We start from the raw sequence: 13,973 nt of genomic DNA on the forward strand, positions 1-13,973 counted from the left end.
TGCGGGTCTTAGACGTGAAAACCACGGGTTTGGTGCTGACAACATATAAACATAATCAAAATGAACCAGGATCCACAACGAGCGTTTGTTTTCATCACGTCTAAGGGTTTCAACTCTGTCCATCGAATTGTGGCATTCAGATTCAACCTTTACACGGTAATAGTGACGTAACACACAAATAACCATGAACCAGTATGGATGAAATTTCCAAATTTGATGCATCAGTGACAAAAATGATGTCCGATGCAATTCCCTATTTTGACTTATACCATGCGTTCCCGAATTATTTCAGGTGAACAATTAACTAGACTTACCATATGTTTATGACGGGTGCCACCGGTGGGGCAGGATACGCTCACCTTTTCGCGAACACGTGGTATCATCACTAGTTCATACTGATTCATAAACACATGCTCTGTCATGGTATTATTGCATGGAGTGTCTGGTCCAGACGCGATTTGTTTACAAACAGTATTGTACAGATGTAATATTGCAGAAACAAATTTATCATCCAAAACTGTGTTCCACAGGTGAACTCGCTTGTGTGAGATCAAACGTTATTACCCACGTGGTCAACGTATGGGTAGTTGCATACTAATCTCGTACGTCACACGTGTGTCGTATCGCGTTGACCTGTGTCGTAACGACTTGACCTGAGATTCTGACGATTTGATTGGATAACCGATGACCTCTCAATTAGGTCACATTCTGACGTAACTATTTTTTCATTCATAACAAACACGTGAATCCATTCATTCTATAACTTAAATGCATTGTGGGAATGTAAACATCGCGAACGTTGCCGTGTCGCTGTTTAATTGTGAGTCGAACTGAGATATTATACCCGTCGAAAAACGTGAACGCAATGTTTCCACCAGTGATGTTAGCCGAATGAAGCAACTGCAAACCAAGAAACGGGGTGCTACAGAGTAGTTTACTGTAGGAGGCTGTACGAGGCGATGACAACAGACATGCATCGTGACGTCGGTTACCAAGGCAGTGACGTCATTACAGTGACGTCATGCAAATATTGTACTACAGTACAAAACTCTTCCGCAACCTCTTTATGAAACCGGTTTCGGTTTGAAACCAAAATATTAACAAAAATACGCTATTTTGTCAATTTAATGCATGTAAGACGTGGGTAATAAATAAAATACCACACTCGGTCTCATTACATACGAATTATACGAAACTCGTGACCTTCCTATGTTATCTGACCTCGCTTTCGCTCGGTCAGATACCACAGGAAGGACACTCGTTTCGTATAATTCGTATGTAATGAGACCTCGTGTAGTATTCTCTATATATCTCCTAGCAGATATCGTTTTGACAGTAGATTTTGTACTATGCCCTGACAATGCTATGACGTCATGTACTTGATGACGTCACTATGCTATGACATCGCTGCACTGCAAGTCTAATGGCAGTACCATGTTCAGAGATGTACATTTTTCATTGAAAATTAATGAAGAGTGATTTTGGATGATAAATAGAATCTCACCCTCGTGTCTTCTGATATCAAATATATCAACACTCGTTGATAAAAGTAAAAATATCCTCGGCAAGCCTCGGATATTTGTAACTTTATCAACTCGTGTTGATATAATTGATATCAGAAGACACTTGGGTGAGATTCTCTTTTTATGCTCATGATATAGTCACAATTGTACAATCAACTCTGGCGTTAGCAGAGGTTTCTTATGGATGTGGAATGGGTTCTGTCGCTTCAATTTACACTCTTTGTAATTAATGAAATATGACTGCATGAAACTTGGAATAATCTTGTGTACAAACCAGAAGTTGACAGAACGATTATTGATGAAATGGGCTGCAAAACAGACACACAATAAATGTAGCTTTGGACAATTTTATTGTCAGTAGAAATATATTCGTGTTGGTCAATGGGACAATACAAAACCTCATTTCAAAAGTCACCCAGAAATTCATTCAAAAGAAAAAAGCTCACAAAATGCAGTCCAGAACCAAGTGAAACGAACATTCACAGCTGATTGTTTGATGGGTAGCACTCTCTCCGACAATGATGAACAAGCAGTCAACAACATGGGTAGGTGGTGGCCATTTTACACAGCAGCCATATTGGAAGTACACAACAAGCTGGTTAAACAAATCCTGTGGGTACCACTTCAAAATCATGCCTCATGTCATCAAACATATGCATAGCATTTCATTATAATGAGGAGATGAATACATATATTTTTTTTGTCTTCTGGGGAAAATGCACCAAGTTGTGCAATTCCTGAAATTCCATAAAACCATTCTGTGGTGAGCAATTATGTCTGGGATACATAATACCAGAAACATGATGTAATTCTATTATATGTGTCAACTAAATAATAACATAAAAAGAAAAAGATTAAGTGCTAAAATGAATGAAACTTAACAATGCAAATATTCATCTTAAGAACTATATTTCATACAAATGAATAAAATTGTGCAAACTAAGAACATAAGTGACCATTTTGAAAACTGAGTTCTACAAACTATTATAATTGAAATCCCCACCACCAATAAAAACTTAGCAAAAGTCTAAAACATTTGAAAACGTCCTGCTTTGTATAGTTGAAATGATAAAATAAGACTAACTAAAATATATAATATGCTTTTAAAGTGAGTGTATACCACTGAAATGAAAAATACCAGTAACCAACATTATGCATTAAGACTAATTTATTTCTAAAACCCCCCGAGACACTACAAACTAAAATGAGTATAACTTTCACAGAACCTCAAATAATAATACTTGCATTTGTAAAGAAATAATATTTGTAATTAGTATCAATACTGATGAAATGATACATATACATAAAACAAATAGTGGGGATATTGAAACTGAATAGTGAGTTAGTGTTACACCGCTTTTAGTAATATTCCAGCAATATCACGGCGGGGGACACAAAAAATGGGCTTCACACATTTGAAAATGAATAACGTGAACATGCTGATGTAGAGGTTTTTGTATGAAAATGACAATACACCAAGACATGATATAAACATCTGAAACTTTATGTACATAAACAATCATTCCAACAGTTCTCACACATAATGGACATGAAGACAATCATTTTATTACAAAAATAACAATCTGTATTATGAAACATTTCAGTTTGTTTGCCAGGTTAGAAAGGTGTATATTTCTATCTTTAATAACTTATTGAATGATCTGACAGAGGTACAGTATACAGACAGGGTAATCAAGACTAATTCTTTTAATCACGACAATGAAGATGTTTTAATTGTTGAGCATATACAAATGTATGTGACACACATTTCATGTAGGTCAACAAGAGCTTTGCATTATGCTGATTCAGCACCTTGTGGTTGGATGTGCAAGGTGATGTTTGAGTGCATGCTATGATAATTGGGTGCATCTTAATAATGTTTGTAAGGATGCTCCTGACGTTTGGGGGCATGCAACTGACATTTGAATGCATGCTCCTGACATTTGGGGGCATGCAACTGACATTTGAATGCATGATATTTATAGCTAAATGCATGCTACTCACATCTGAATGCATGCTATTTAAGGCTAACTGCATGCTACTGACACATGCACTGCATGCTATTAATGTAAATGAGTGAGTTTTACGCCGCTCTCAGCAATATTCCAGCTATAGGCAGCGTTCTGTAAATAATCGAGTCTGGACCAGACAATCCAGTGATCGACAACATGACTTTCTCTACAAGACTATAAACAAGACCTTTGACATGCACAAACTCACATATTTCATTACTTTGATCGTGTGGGTTATGTTAAAGTTGCAAGCTGATCAGCTTGTCACTATTTAACCATTTGCTCACATATAACATGAAATTTTCAAGTCTATTAATATTCTAAAATGTTACTGTTATAACGACATTTATTTCCTCCTGTTGGTGAAGCAAAATTGTTACCTGTAGCAATTATTTATAAAATAGATCAACAACAAGAAATGGGTGTGAACAAAAAATATGGTACACGATTCAAAACACAGTGAGTGAGTGAGTGAGTTTAGTTTTACGCCACACTCAGCAATATTCTAGCTATATGACGGCGGTCTGTAAATAATCAAGTCTGGACCAGACAATCCAGTAATCAACAGCATGAGCATCGATCTGCGCAATTGGGACCCGATGACATGTGTCAACCAAGTCAGCGAGCCTAACCACACGAACCCGTTAGTCGCCTCTTACGACAAACATGGGTTGCTGAAGATCAATTTTCTAAAACCCGTTTTTAATGTATATCCTTTACTCTCCCACCTTCAGGTATTTAGGGGATAAATAGCCATTAAAAACATAAAAATTGGGCTTATAAGACAAATTATCAAAACTCCTAACTCTATATCTTTTCACATTGGCAGATCTGTGATCCAACTCAGAAATCTTGATCTAACTCAAGCATGTCTACATTAAAGTTTAGTAATCTGATCAGTGTTCATTCTCCCCCGATATACGAGTTATCCTTATCTTCATCTTCATCAATGACAGATAAAAGCATAATATGAATATACAACCAGCATTCAAATACAAACACACAACCTCAATAAAATATGAACTTAAAAAACAAAACAGCCATTTATTCATTCACAAACAGATGAAATCAATTTTGTCTTTAAAAGACACAAAATCATTTGTATGTTCTCCCACAAATACATTGTTATAAAATTGGAGATTTCTGAAAAGAGCTTCCCATTTTCCCTCTCCTGGATATGCATTGGCTTGAACTTGTCTAAACTAAATCCCATTCTAAATAATGAAAATAGCTCTTTCGTCATATTACATCACCAAGCTAGTATGTACATATATACTAAATATTCACATTTCAAAATATACACCAAGATTTAATACCATTTCTAATTAATACATTCATATGAAATTTACACGCCTAAGAAAACAATTTAGAGCTACTTTTTCATATGTACAAAATGTATGAAAATATTTAGCAAAGCAAAAACCTAGTTATTGTGTTACATAATATGTCCGCTCTAACTAACCATTTGAAGCTCAGAGATACTATTACTACATGAACTGATATGTTTGTGAATAAACAGTTGAAGAAAAAAAGAATGATCTAACAAATTAAAACCTGACCAAATTGAAAACAGGAATCTGTGGGCACATCAACGGAGTGTCACCAACTCTCCCATATGAAACTCACCATCATCATACTTCATGAAAGTAGGGCTGGGACGGGATACCCGGGATGGGCGGGTAATGAGATAGACACGGGTACCCATCTCAATACCCGGACCCGTTATGATCATGTGATCAATAGATTAAACAATGTAATATGTTATATTGTAATAAATTAAAAGGCCTTATTGTCTTTGAAGATATACAATGTAGACATAATTACCGTCAATTCTTTTGAATATAATACATGGTTACAATATTGAAAAACTTGAGGAATATATTTCCATTTCTTACAAATTTGATGTCAGGAATTAAGATAACGGGTATCCGGGTAGGGTAGGGTAATAGGGAATGGGGTACCCAGTTAGAAAATTTGGACCCGTCCCAGCCCTACATTAAAGGCTTCTGTATCAATACGTGTATACTGTTTCATATATTAACCAAATTATTCACACAGTAGGTAACTTTGTAGAAAGAAATGTCAAAATGACAATATTCATGGTTTCAGCAAACCTTGAAAAGACATTCTTCTATACCATCACCAAAATATAAAATAATATCTTCAGGACATTTTAGATGACGATCAGTCAATATCTGAGACAATATGTTTCTGTCTTTGCACATATTCCTATCTTCAATAAACATGAATATTTGACATCAAAATGTGACACAGAAAAAATAATAAGCTTTCATTTTCTCAATTATCCAAACACATTTAAGCATTCTTTTTGAAAGACGATAAAATGGTGAGTTTCATATTGAGAATACTGCATATCAATACATAAATCTGGTGACATCAGAGTATGCTGTTGGTCAAATACCTCTGGTCCATTACTACTAAACATGATCCACTATTAAACATGGTGCTGCTCTGTGCAAGTAAAACGACTGCATACAAAAATGTTATCAATATTACCTTCTGTTCAGAGCAAGCACCATTAGAAACCACTTCAGTTTGGTCTGACATAATCAAATTCATGAAATATCAATCCATGCCGAAAGTCTTCTCTGCACTGTTGACTGACATAACATTCATCACCTTTTTTTCCAAAATTTCCAAACTCTAATTTTTACATATTTGATTTGTGAAGCATGAAAACTGTGGTTATACAAAAACTGCAAATATATTTAATTCAACTCTGATTCTGAGCCAAAACCAATTATCCAATTTCATACACTACTTGAAGTTTGACAGGCCTGTTCCCACTATTTCATGTTGGGATTACCCATTACACTGACTGAGTGATTAGGAATGATTTTATGCCTTTTTCATCAATATTCCAGCAACATCAGGGCAGGGAACATAAAAATGGGCTCCACATTTCGTATTCATGTCCATCTCTTGGAGTGACTGACTGAGTTTTACGCCACTGTTAGCAATATTCCAGCATTATCACGGTGGGGGACACCCGAAATGGGCTTCACACATTGTACCCATGTGGGGAATCGAACCCCGGTCCTCGGCATCTCTTTAAGGTGATTATACATTGATATGTTTTGCAACATTATCCTATCAAAATGAATCCAACACTAAAAAAAGATCAAGTTCATCCTCAAAATGAAAATCCTTTCTATTCCAAAGATATAAACGAAGGTTTTCTAAAGTTTACAGCTCTGTATACAGCTTCCACATGTTATTATTGACAGTGTCATTATGTTTGATAAGTATTAAAACCAGCAGTCTTGATTCAAACTAGGCTTTAAGCCAGATAACAGAATTCGATTACATAAATCATATTTAATAAAATACCAATAATAGCATAAAAACACCACTACTGAGTAACATGAACAAGTTAAAAATAAATAAAAGGAATAGAATAATGATAAAACTGAATATCAAAACTACTACATGCCTGAAGAATAGAAACTGATAACATGACATATACAGCACTTTGTCATAACTGAAGGAAGCATTCAATTTGAAAATGTTTTGTAACTTCTTAAATTCTATCTAGTCATGAGCTAGATTCGTATTTAGATTTGGTTCAATCAATGTATCACAACCATGATCAAATAAAAACATGATTTCAGGTTTATGTCAGTGTTAATGGAAACATAGAGATTGAATTAGGTTTAAATCTATGTCGCTTCTTAGTGGAAGGCAAGATAAAGGTTGAATGTAGTTGTCTCCCTTTGATCACATCCTGAGTGGAATATTCACACATTCTCCACATCAAAAGTCAACAAAAGTTGATAGCGCCATGATGAAAGGAAAAAAAGCAGGAAAAATAACAGATGCTTGCAAATACATGTATAAAAATCCCATATTATGACAAACGTTGAAATCAACCATGTCATTGTCTGTGACTGACATGTAATGAGTGTTCATTTTGATGTTAATTTCACTGTCATCTATTTCATAGATGTCCATGTTACTGTTGCACCATGATGTATATTTCACTACTGCCATCACTGTGGCAATGTTTGTGGATGACAGAATGATGTCACTCTCTTTGTGAAATGAGCATGTGAGTGATTGTCAATCATTGTCACACCTCCGCAGGTTCCATCTCATCGCCTCCTTTTCGCTTTGTCAATTCATTCAAGGCTTTGCTACTGTCTTGGATGTACACCTGAAACCAATTAACATGGAAAATTAGTATATATTTAAACACCTAACATTTATGTGACTTTAGAAATTGATTTATTCCACCCATACATCACATGACGTTTGAAATATACTGAGAGAAACAAATAACGAAACACAGGAAAATTCAACCGTTACTTTAATATTTTCCAGTTTTCATCACCATCTTTGAATAGCGCTGTGGGAGAAAATCTGAGAATAAATAGAGGAACACATCATGAAGTGGTGCTCCCTTGTTTCCCTCAGTATATACATGTGAGTGATTATTGACATTCAACTACTTACGCATATCAGTAGCATGATGGGACATTTCAGTATTTGTTTGTATTTGTGTGTCTGTAGCAGTTTATACTTGTCACAGGGGGACACAAAGAATGTGATCTAAACTACCAGTCAGTTGTCAGGCTCACATTTTTGAAGACGCTGTGGGTTAGATCACTGACTTTCTGTGCTGGCAATTAAGTGCCTGACTCTTAAGAGTGTGGGTTCAAATCCCGGATGGGAGTCAACCCCCAAAAGTAAGGGAAGCAGTTTGTGTGTTTGTTTCAACACATTTCTCTAGATCTCCAGGGATGTCATTTCCGTAAAGGTACTCTAAGCCCTGGATCCATTCTGGTAGTTCTCGCAATCTCAAATTACCTTCCCTCAACAATATGGTGGCCAGTTTCATTGATTACAATACAGTCTGAAAGAAATTCAACATTGAAAAACTGACTGGCACACATAGAAGGGATGTCTTCTTGTTCGTTCAAACTGGCAGTGGCAAGTCCTCTCATATTCATTTCCTTTTTCTATATGTCAACATTTGATTGGTCAGTGAAATGTTAAAGACAATCAAGGGCAGGTAATTTGAGATCTTAAGAAGAGTACCAGGTGTTGATGTAAGCCCTGGAGATATACAGGATGGTGACAACACTGAACTGTGCAATATTCCAAGTATACAACGGCTGTCTGTACCGCGCGTCCGGTAATTCTGCGCAGCTGCAATAGCGTACTCCCGTACGAAGGTAAACATTGTCTGCTACCACATTTACGCTTGAAATCGGGACATTTCTATAAGGGACTGGCTTTTAATCACTAAAGGTAAGTAAATAACAGTAATTGACAGATAAATTGACAGTTTTAAAACCTTTCTCTTCATTATTCATAATTGGATTTAACACGAAACACTCTTCCTTACATTGATGAAGTGATTTTTGAAAATAATCTTGCCCTAATAAGCTTCCATCCTTCGGATCACCAGCTGGATGTTATGCGCATCAGTTGCTGCGTAGAATTACTGGACAGCAAGCGATGTCATCAGAACGCCGGTAAGGTCAAACGTATGGCATAATACAAAGTTTTTAAGAATCTTATAGTCGTCAATAAAACATATATTTCTAGGTAAATATGATGCATACCAGCATGTTTAGTCACGTAAACCACAAAAAATAAGGGCCATTAGTTGCCGTGTTGCGATCAATGTGCTTAGGTGCGTGGGATTACCGGACGGCATTGTAATCAAGTCAGTACCAAGTAATCCAGTGGTTGAAGTAATAAGCTTCAATCTACTCAAATAGGATACAATGACATGCATAAACCTTGTCAGCTATGCTTGTTAGAAAGCTTTATTGGGAATGTGATGCTTACAGTGGCTTGGGCTATGAGCACATGGCCATGAACAGGATGTCAGATGAGAGTGATCCCCCTTAGTATGTACTGCTAACCTACAACTAGTAATAATAATAATAAATAATAATACAACGCTTAGTGAGCAATAACTTTCGGGTGCGCCTAGTGGCTGCTGTTGGCCGTTGAGATTGACACATGTTACAAGGCTGACCAGTCAATTCTCATTGTCAACTCTTACAACAAGCATGGACTGCTGAAGACAGATTCTCACTCTGATAACCACACCCAGTATTGACCTACCATGAGATCCTTGCTGGCAAAGAAGGGCCTCTCTGGTGACCCATCGTTCATATCACAATCTTCACAGAAACACAACAGCAGTGCATCAATCACCATCTGAAATGTACAAAAACAGCCCATCAGTGTCGGCCTTGTCTGGTGGTTTACAATGTCACGTGATTCAAACAGCAAAATAATTTCTGAAAGTCAAAGCTGCTGACTTGTTTTCAGAAAGACTCATTATAAAGAGATTTATTATAAAATTTTACCCAAATCACTACTTTGCCAGTCAACAGCAGTCAGTTTCAGACATCACACAGTTGTAAATTTAGTCTCTCAAAATCTTGTTAATTAATCAACTGTCAGGGGCGTAGCTACCATTATAAAAAAAGCCAGGGCTTACACATGATTATTGCTAAAACGGTTGGGCAAGCACACAATACTATCTAAATGTAAAGCTTTGCAACCTATCTGGCATACACGAAATAATTGGCTTGCTATGCGCCGGACTGTTGAGCAAACATTTTGAATGAGTGAGAATGGTTTTCTATTATTCAATATGCAGCAATATTCAAACAATAACATAGCAAGGGAATGGGCTTCACACATTGTAACAATGTGGGGAATCAAAACAAAGTCTTCTGTGTTACAAGTGTATGCTTTAACTACTAGGCCACCAAACTACCCAATGCAAATGGAAATGAATCTTCTCACGTAGACATAAAGTGCCTGTTGGAACCTAATCTGTTGGAATATTTACTGAGTTTCACCAGAGTTGAAATCTTACACAGAATCACTGTTCATTGAAAAACACGGACAGGAGGCATTAACCAAAATATTATCTTCTTAAACACTTCCATATTATCAAGACCTGGTCAAGTTTCTCGGATGTAATAAGACGCCTATCTCAAGTCCAGATCAACTATGTTTCATGATCCTTAATTTCTTCAAAATATGTGTTTCTGATTGACATTTACATCAAGTTCATCCTCCTGAGGCAGATGTTATATCAACTTGTTTGTGTCTGTCTCATATGTGAGGTTTTTCAGGCTTGTAAAATACAACTACATGCGGCATCAATAATGCAACATGATACACTTCACAACATAACCAGCTGAGTGAACTACTTTCATTGTTTCTCAAACCCCAACAGATGAATGAGTGAACTACTTTCATTGTTTCTCAAACCCCAACAGATGACTGAGTGAACTACTTTCATTGTCTCTCAAACCCCAACAGATGACTGAGTGAACTACTTTCATTGTCTCTCAAACCCCAACAGATGACTGAGTGAACTACTTTCATTGTCTCTCAAACCCCAACAGATGACTGAGTGAACTACTTTCATTGTCTCTCAAACCCCAACAGATGACTGAGTGAACTACTTTCATTGTCTCTCAAACCCCAACAGATGACTGAGTGAACTACTTTCATTGTCTCTCAAACCCCAACAGATGACTGAGTGAACTACTTTCATTGTCTCTCAAACCCCAACAGATGACTGGAGTGAACTACTTTCATTGTCTCTCAAACCCCAACAGATGACTGAGTGAACTACTTTCATTGTCTCTCAAACCCCAACAGATGACTGAGTGAACTACTTTCATTGTCTCTCAAACCCCAACAGATGACTGAGTGAACTACTTTCATTGTCTCTCAAACCCCAACAGATGACTGAGTGAACTACTTTCATTGTTTCTTAAACCCCAACAGATGACTGAGGGAACTACTTTCATTGTCTCTCAAACCCCAACAGATGACTGAGTGAACTACTTTCATTGTTTCTTAAACCCCAACAGATGACTGAGTGAACTACTTTCATTGTTTCTCAAACCTCAACAGATGACTGAGTGAACTACTTTCATTGTCTCTCAAACCCCAACAGATGACAGAGTGAACTACTTTCATTGTCTCTCAAACCTCAACAGATGACTGAGTGAACTACTTTCATTGTCTCTCAAACCTCAACAGATGACTGAGTGAACTACTTTCATTGTCTCTCAAACCCCAACAGATGACTGAGTGAACTACTTTCATTGTCTCTCAAACCCGAGTGACTTACCTCATACACCGACAAAAAGCTGTGAGCAACAAAGTATGCAAATACACAAACAAGCAGTACAGGAATGGCGAAGAAGTGAAGATCAGTGCGGCTCTGAAACAGAAAAAAAACATAAATTATCATGACGTAGATATGTGGCAAAGACTGCATGGTAGTGAATGTCTCCTGTCACAATCACCAGCATGAGCATCGATCTACGCAACTGGGACACGATGACATGTGTCAAACAAGTCAGCAAGCCAGACCACCCCATCCCGTTAATCACCTCTTATGAGTGAGTCAGTATAATTTTACACTGCTTATAGCAATATTCCAACAATATCACGGTGAGGGACACCAGAAATGGGCTTCACACATTGTACCCATGTGGGGAATCGAACCCAGGTCTTCAGCGTGATGAGCTAACGCTTTAACCACTAGGCCAACCCACCGCCCCTCTTCTATTTATGACTGTCATGTAATTATACAAAACAAATAAGGGAATCACACCTTGCAACAAAAGTAGGGCTTCTACAACAATTTTTCTAAAAGAGTCCAGAAATAGAATGTTACAGTTAGAACACAAGAGGATTACCTTCAACCACATTATTCCAACAGCAGCTGTAGCACCCATGACGCCAAGTTTCCCAAGGAAGAGCATGAAATCCCCTATACTGTTGATGGCTGCCACTCGTAATGAGTTGCTCACCAAGATTATAAAAGCCTGGAGAACAAAACAGAACATTGTGCGAAATACATATCATATCATCATCATCATCATCATCATCATCATCATCATCATCATCATCATCATCATCATCATCATCATCACAGTGAATGATACAGTTAAATAACCATAAGGAACATCCTGCCTTTCATGTAGACAAATACAGTTTCATAAGTGGATAAATCCATATTTAATTATTTGTGATTTAAATTGTACTATACATATCCTGGATTGGAGCATTTGTGGCCGAATTTGTTATGTTCAAAGAGAGACAATCTGTACTGAGTGAGTGAGTGAGTTGGGTTTTACGCCGCTTTTAGCAATATTCCAGCAATATCGCGGTGGGGGACACCAGAATGGGTTTCACACATTGTACCCATGTGGGGAATCGAACCCATGGGCTTTGGCGTGACGAGCGAACGCTTTAACCACTAGGCTACCCCACCGCCCTATCTGTACTATGATTGTTTAAAACATTGAATTAATTTTTCAATAAATCATTAATTTACCACGTCTAGAACTTACTGAACCAGTGTAAGACTGTTTACATGGCATAGACAAAGCCCATTAACAATTATCAATAACTATGTCTAGATACAAATTATCATGATAAAAAAACACTTACTCTCTTTGCTGATTTGCAGAAATTTTTACCACTAATAGCTGCAAAGAGAAAATAGAGGATATTGATAGCTATACTCAATATCAGAATATGTCTTGCAGAAATAGCGCACCATTGTGTAACATGCATGTAACTTTCACTAGGAGGAGGGGAATCAATTTATTGACATTCGGAGTTCATTAGTGGCGACTGTGTAAACCAGAGGCCTTGCTCAAGATATGATCATACTCAACAAATAGCAAATTTGGACAACAAGTTTGCATCGTATTCCAGAATGAGGTTAATCATGAATAAGGTTTCTTTTGTAGAATCCATTTTGGGGGTGTTTTTTATATTAAATTTAATTTAAACTGAAAACTCTGTGACAGCCCATTGCATGTTTGTATAGCCTGTGTCAAACTGACTCAAGAGATACCCAAATGGGGATCCCATATGTATCAGTGACAACACTGCTGTTGCCATGGTTTCATCAGAAAGGAAACAATGACAACGATGCATTCCGAAAGCAAAATGGTAATATTCAATATACTAGTGTGTACACATTTATGTTGAATATTAACCAACAAGGTGAAAACTAGGTGGAAACAAAACATGGGTTAACAAGACCACCCAGAGTCTGCAAAAATGTCAGAAATTAATTGTAAATTGCCTCCGTCATTTTCACTGTAGTCATAGTTTTATGGGTTTTCAGATTTGTATTTCAGACATGGAACAGATAAAAGTTAAGTTTGCTTGAGCATCAGACCATATCACTTCCTGACTTCACTGCAATCAAATTGGAATGAGACCATCTATAGGGCTGGCTATCGGATAGAGATCGGTGATATTGATAATAGTTAACTGAATATTGACTGATTATCGATAAATATCGATAAAATAAGAAGTCTGAAAGAAAGAAATATACTTCACACCACTGGTGAGAGGTGACATGTTTATACATGGGTTACTAACAAAAGAGCGTCATAAACAT

At 37.0% G+C, this 13,973-nt stretch overlaps 1 protein-coding gene across 9 annotated transcripts in view; it reads right to left on the reverse strand.

Moving 5' to 3' along the window:
- Positions 1-4,470: 4,470 nt before the first annotated feature.
- LOC124275423 (choline transporter-like protein 1) overlaps positions 4,471-13,973 on the reverse strand; it is a 233,797-nt gene continuing 224,294 nt past the window's right edge. For all 9 annotated transcript variants that reach the window (XM_046710985.1, XM_046710984.1, XM_046710987.1 and 6 more), the window contains 5 exons: positions 13,007-13,044; positions 12,250-12,378; positions 11,676-11,768; positions 9,635-9,730; positions 4,471-7,709 (listed from right to left, as the gene is read on the reverse strand). In XM_046710985.1, the coding sequence (XP_046566941.1) occupies positions 7,626-7,709; positions 9,635-9,730; positions 11,676-11,768; positions 12,250-12,378; positions 13,007-13,044 (440 nt within the window). In that variant the 3' untranslated portion in view covers positions 4,471-7,625. The remainder of the gene's footprint in view (positions 7,710-9,634; positions 9,731-11,675; positions 11,769-12,249; positions 12,379-13,006; positions 13,045-13,973) is intronic.

The sequence above is a fragment of the Haliotis rubra genome, unplaced genomic scaffold (assembly GCF_003918875.1).
Source record: "Haliotis rubra isolate DU_JTF1 unplaced genomic scaffold, ASM391887v1 Scf2, whole genome shotgun sequence".
Classification (NCBI taxonomy): Eukaryota; Metazoa; Mollusca; class Gastropoda; order Lepetellida; family Haliotidae; genus Haliotis; species Haliotis rubra.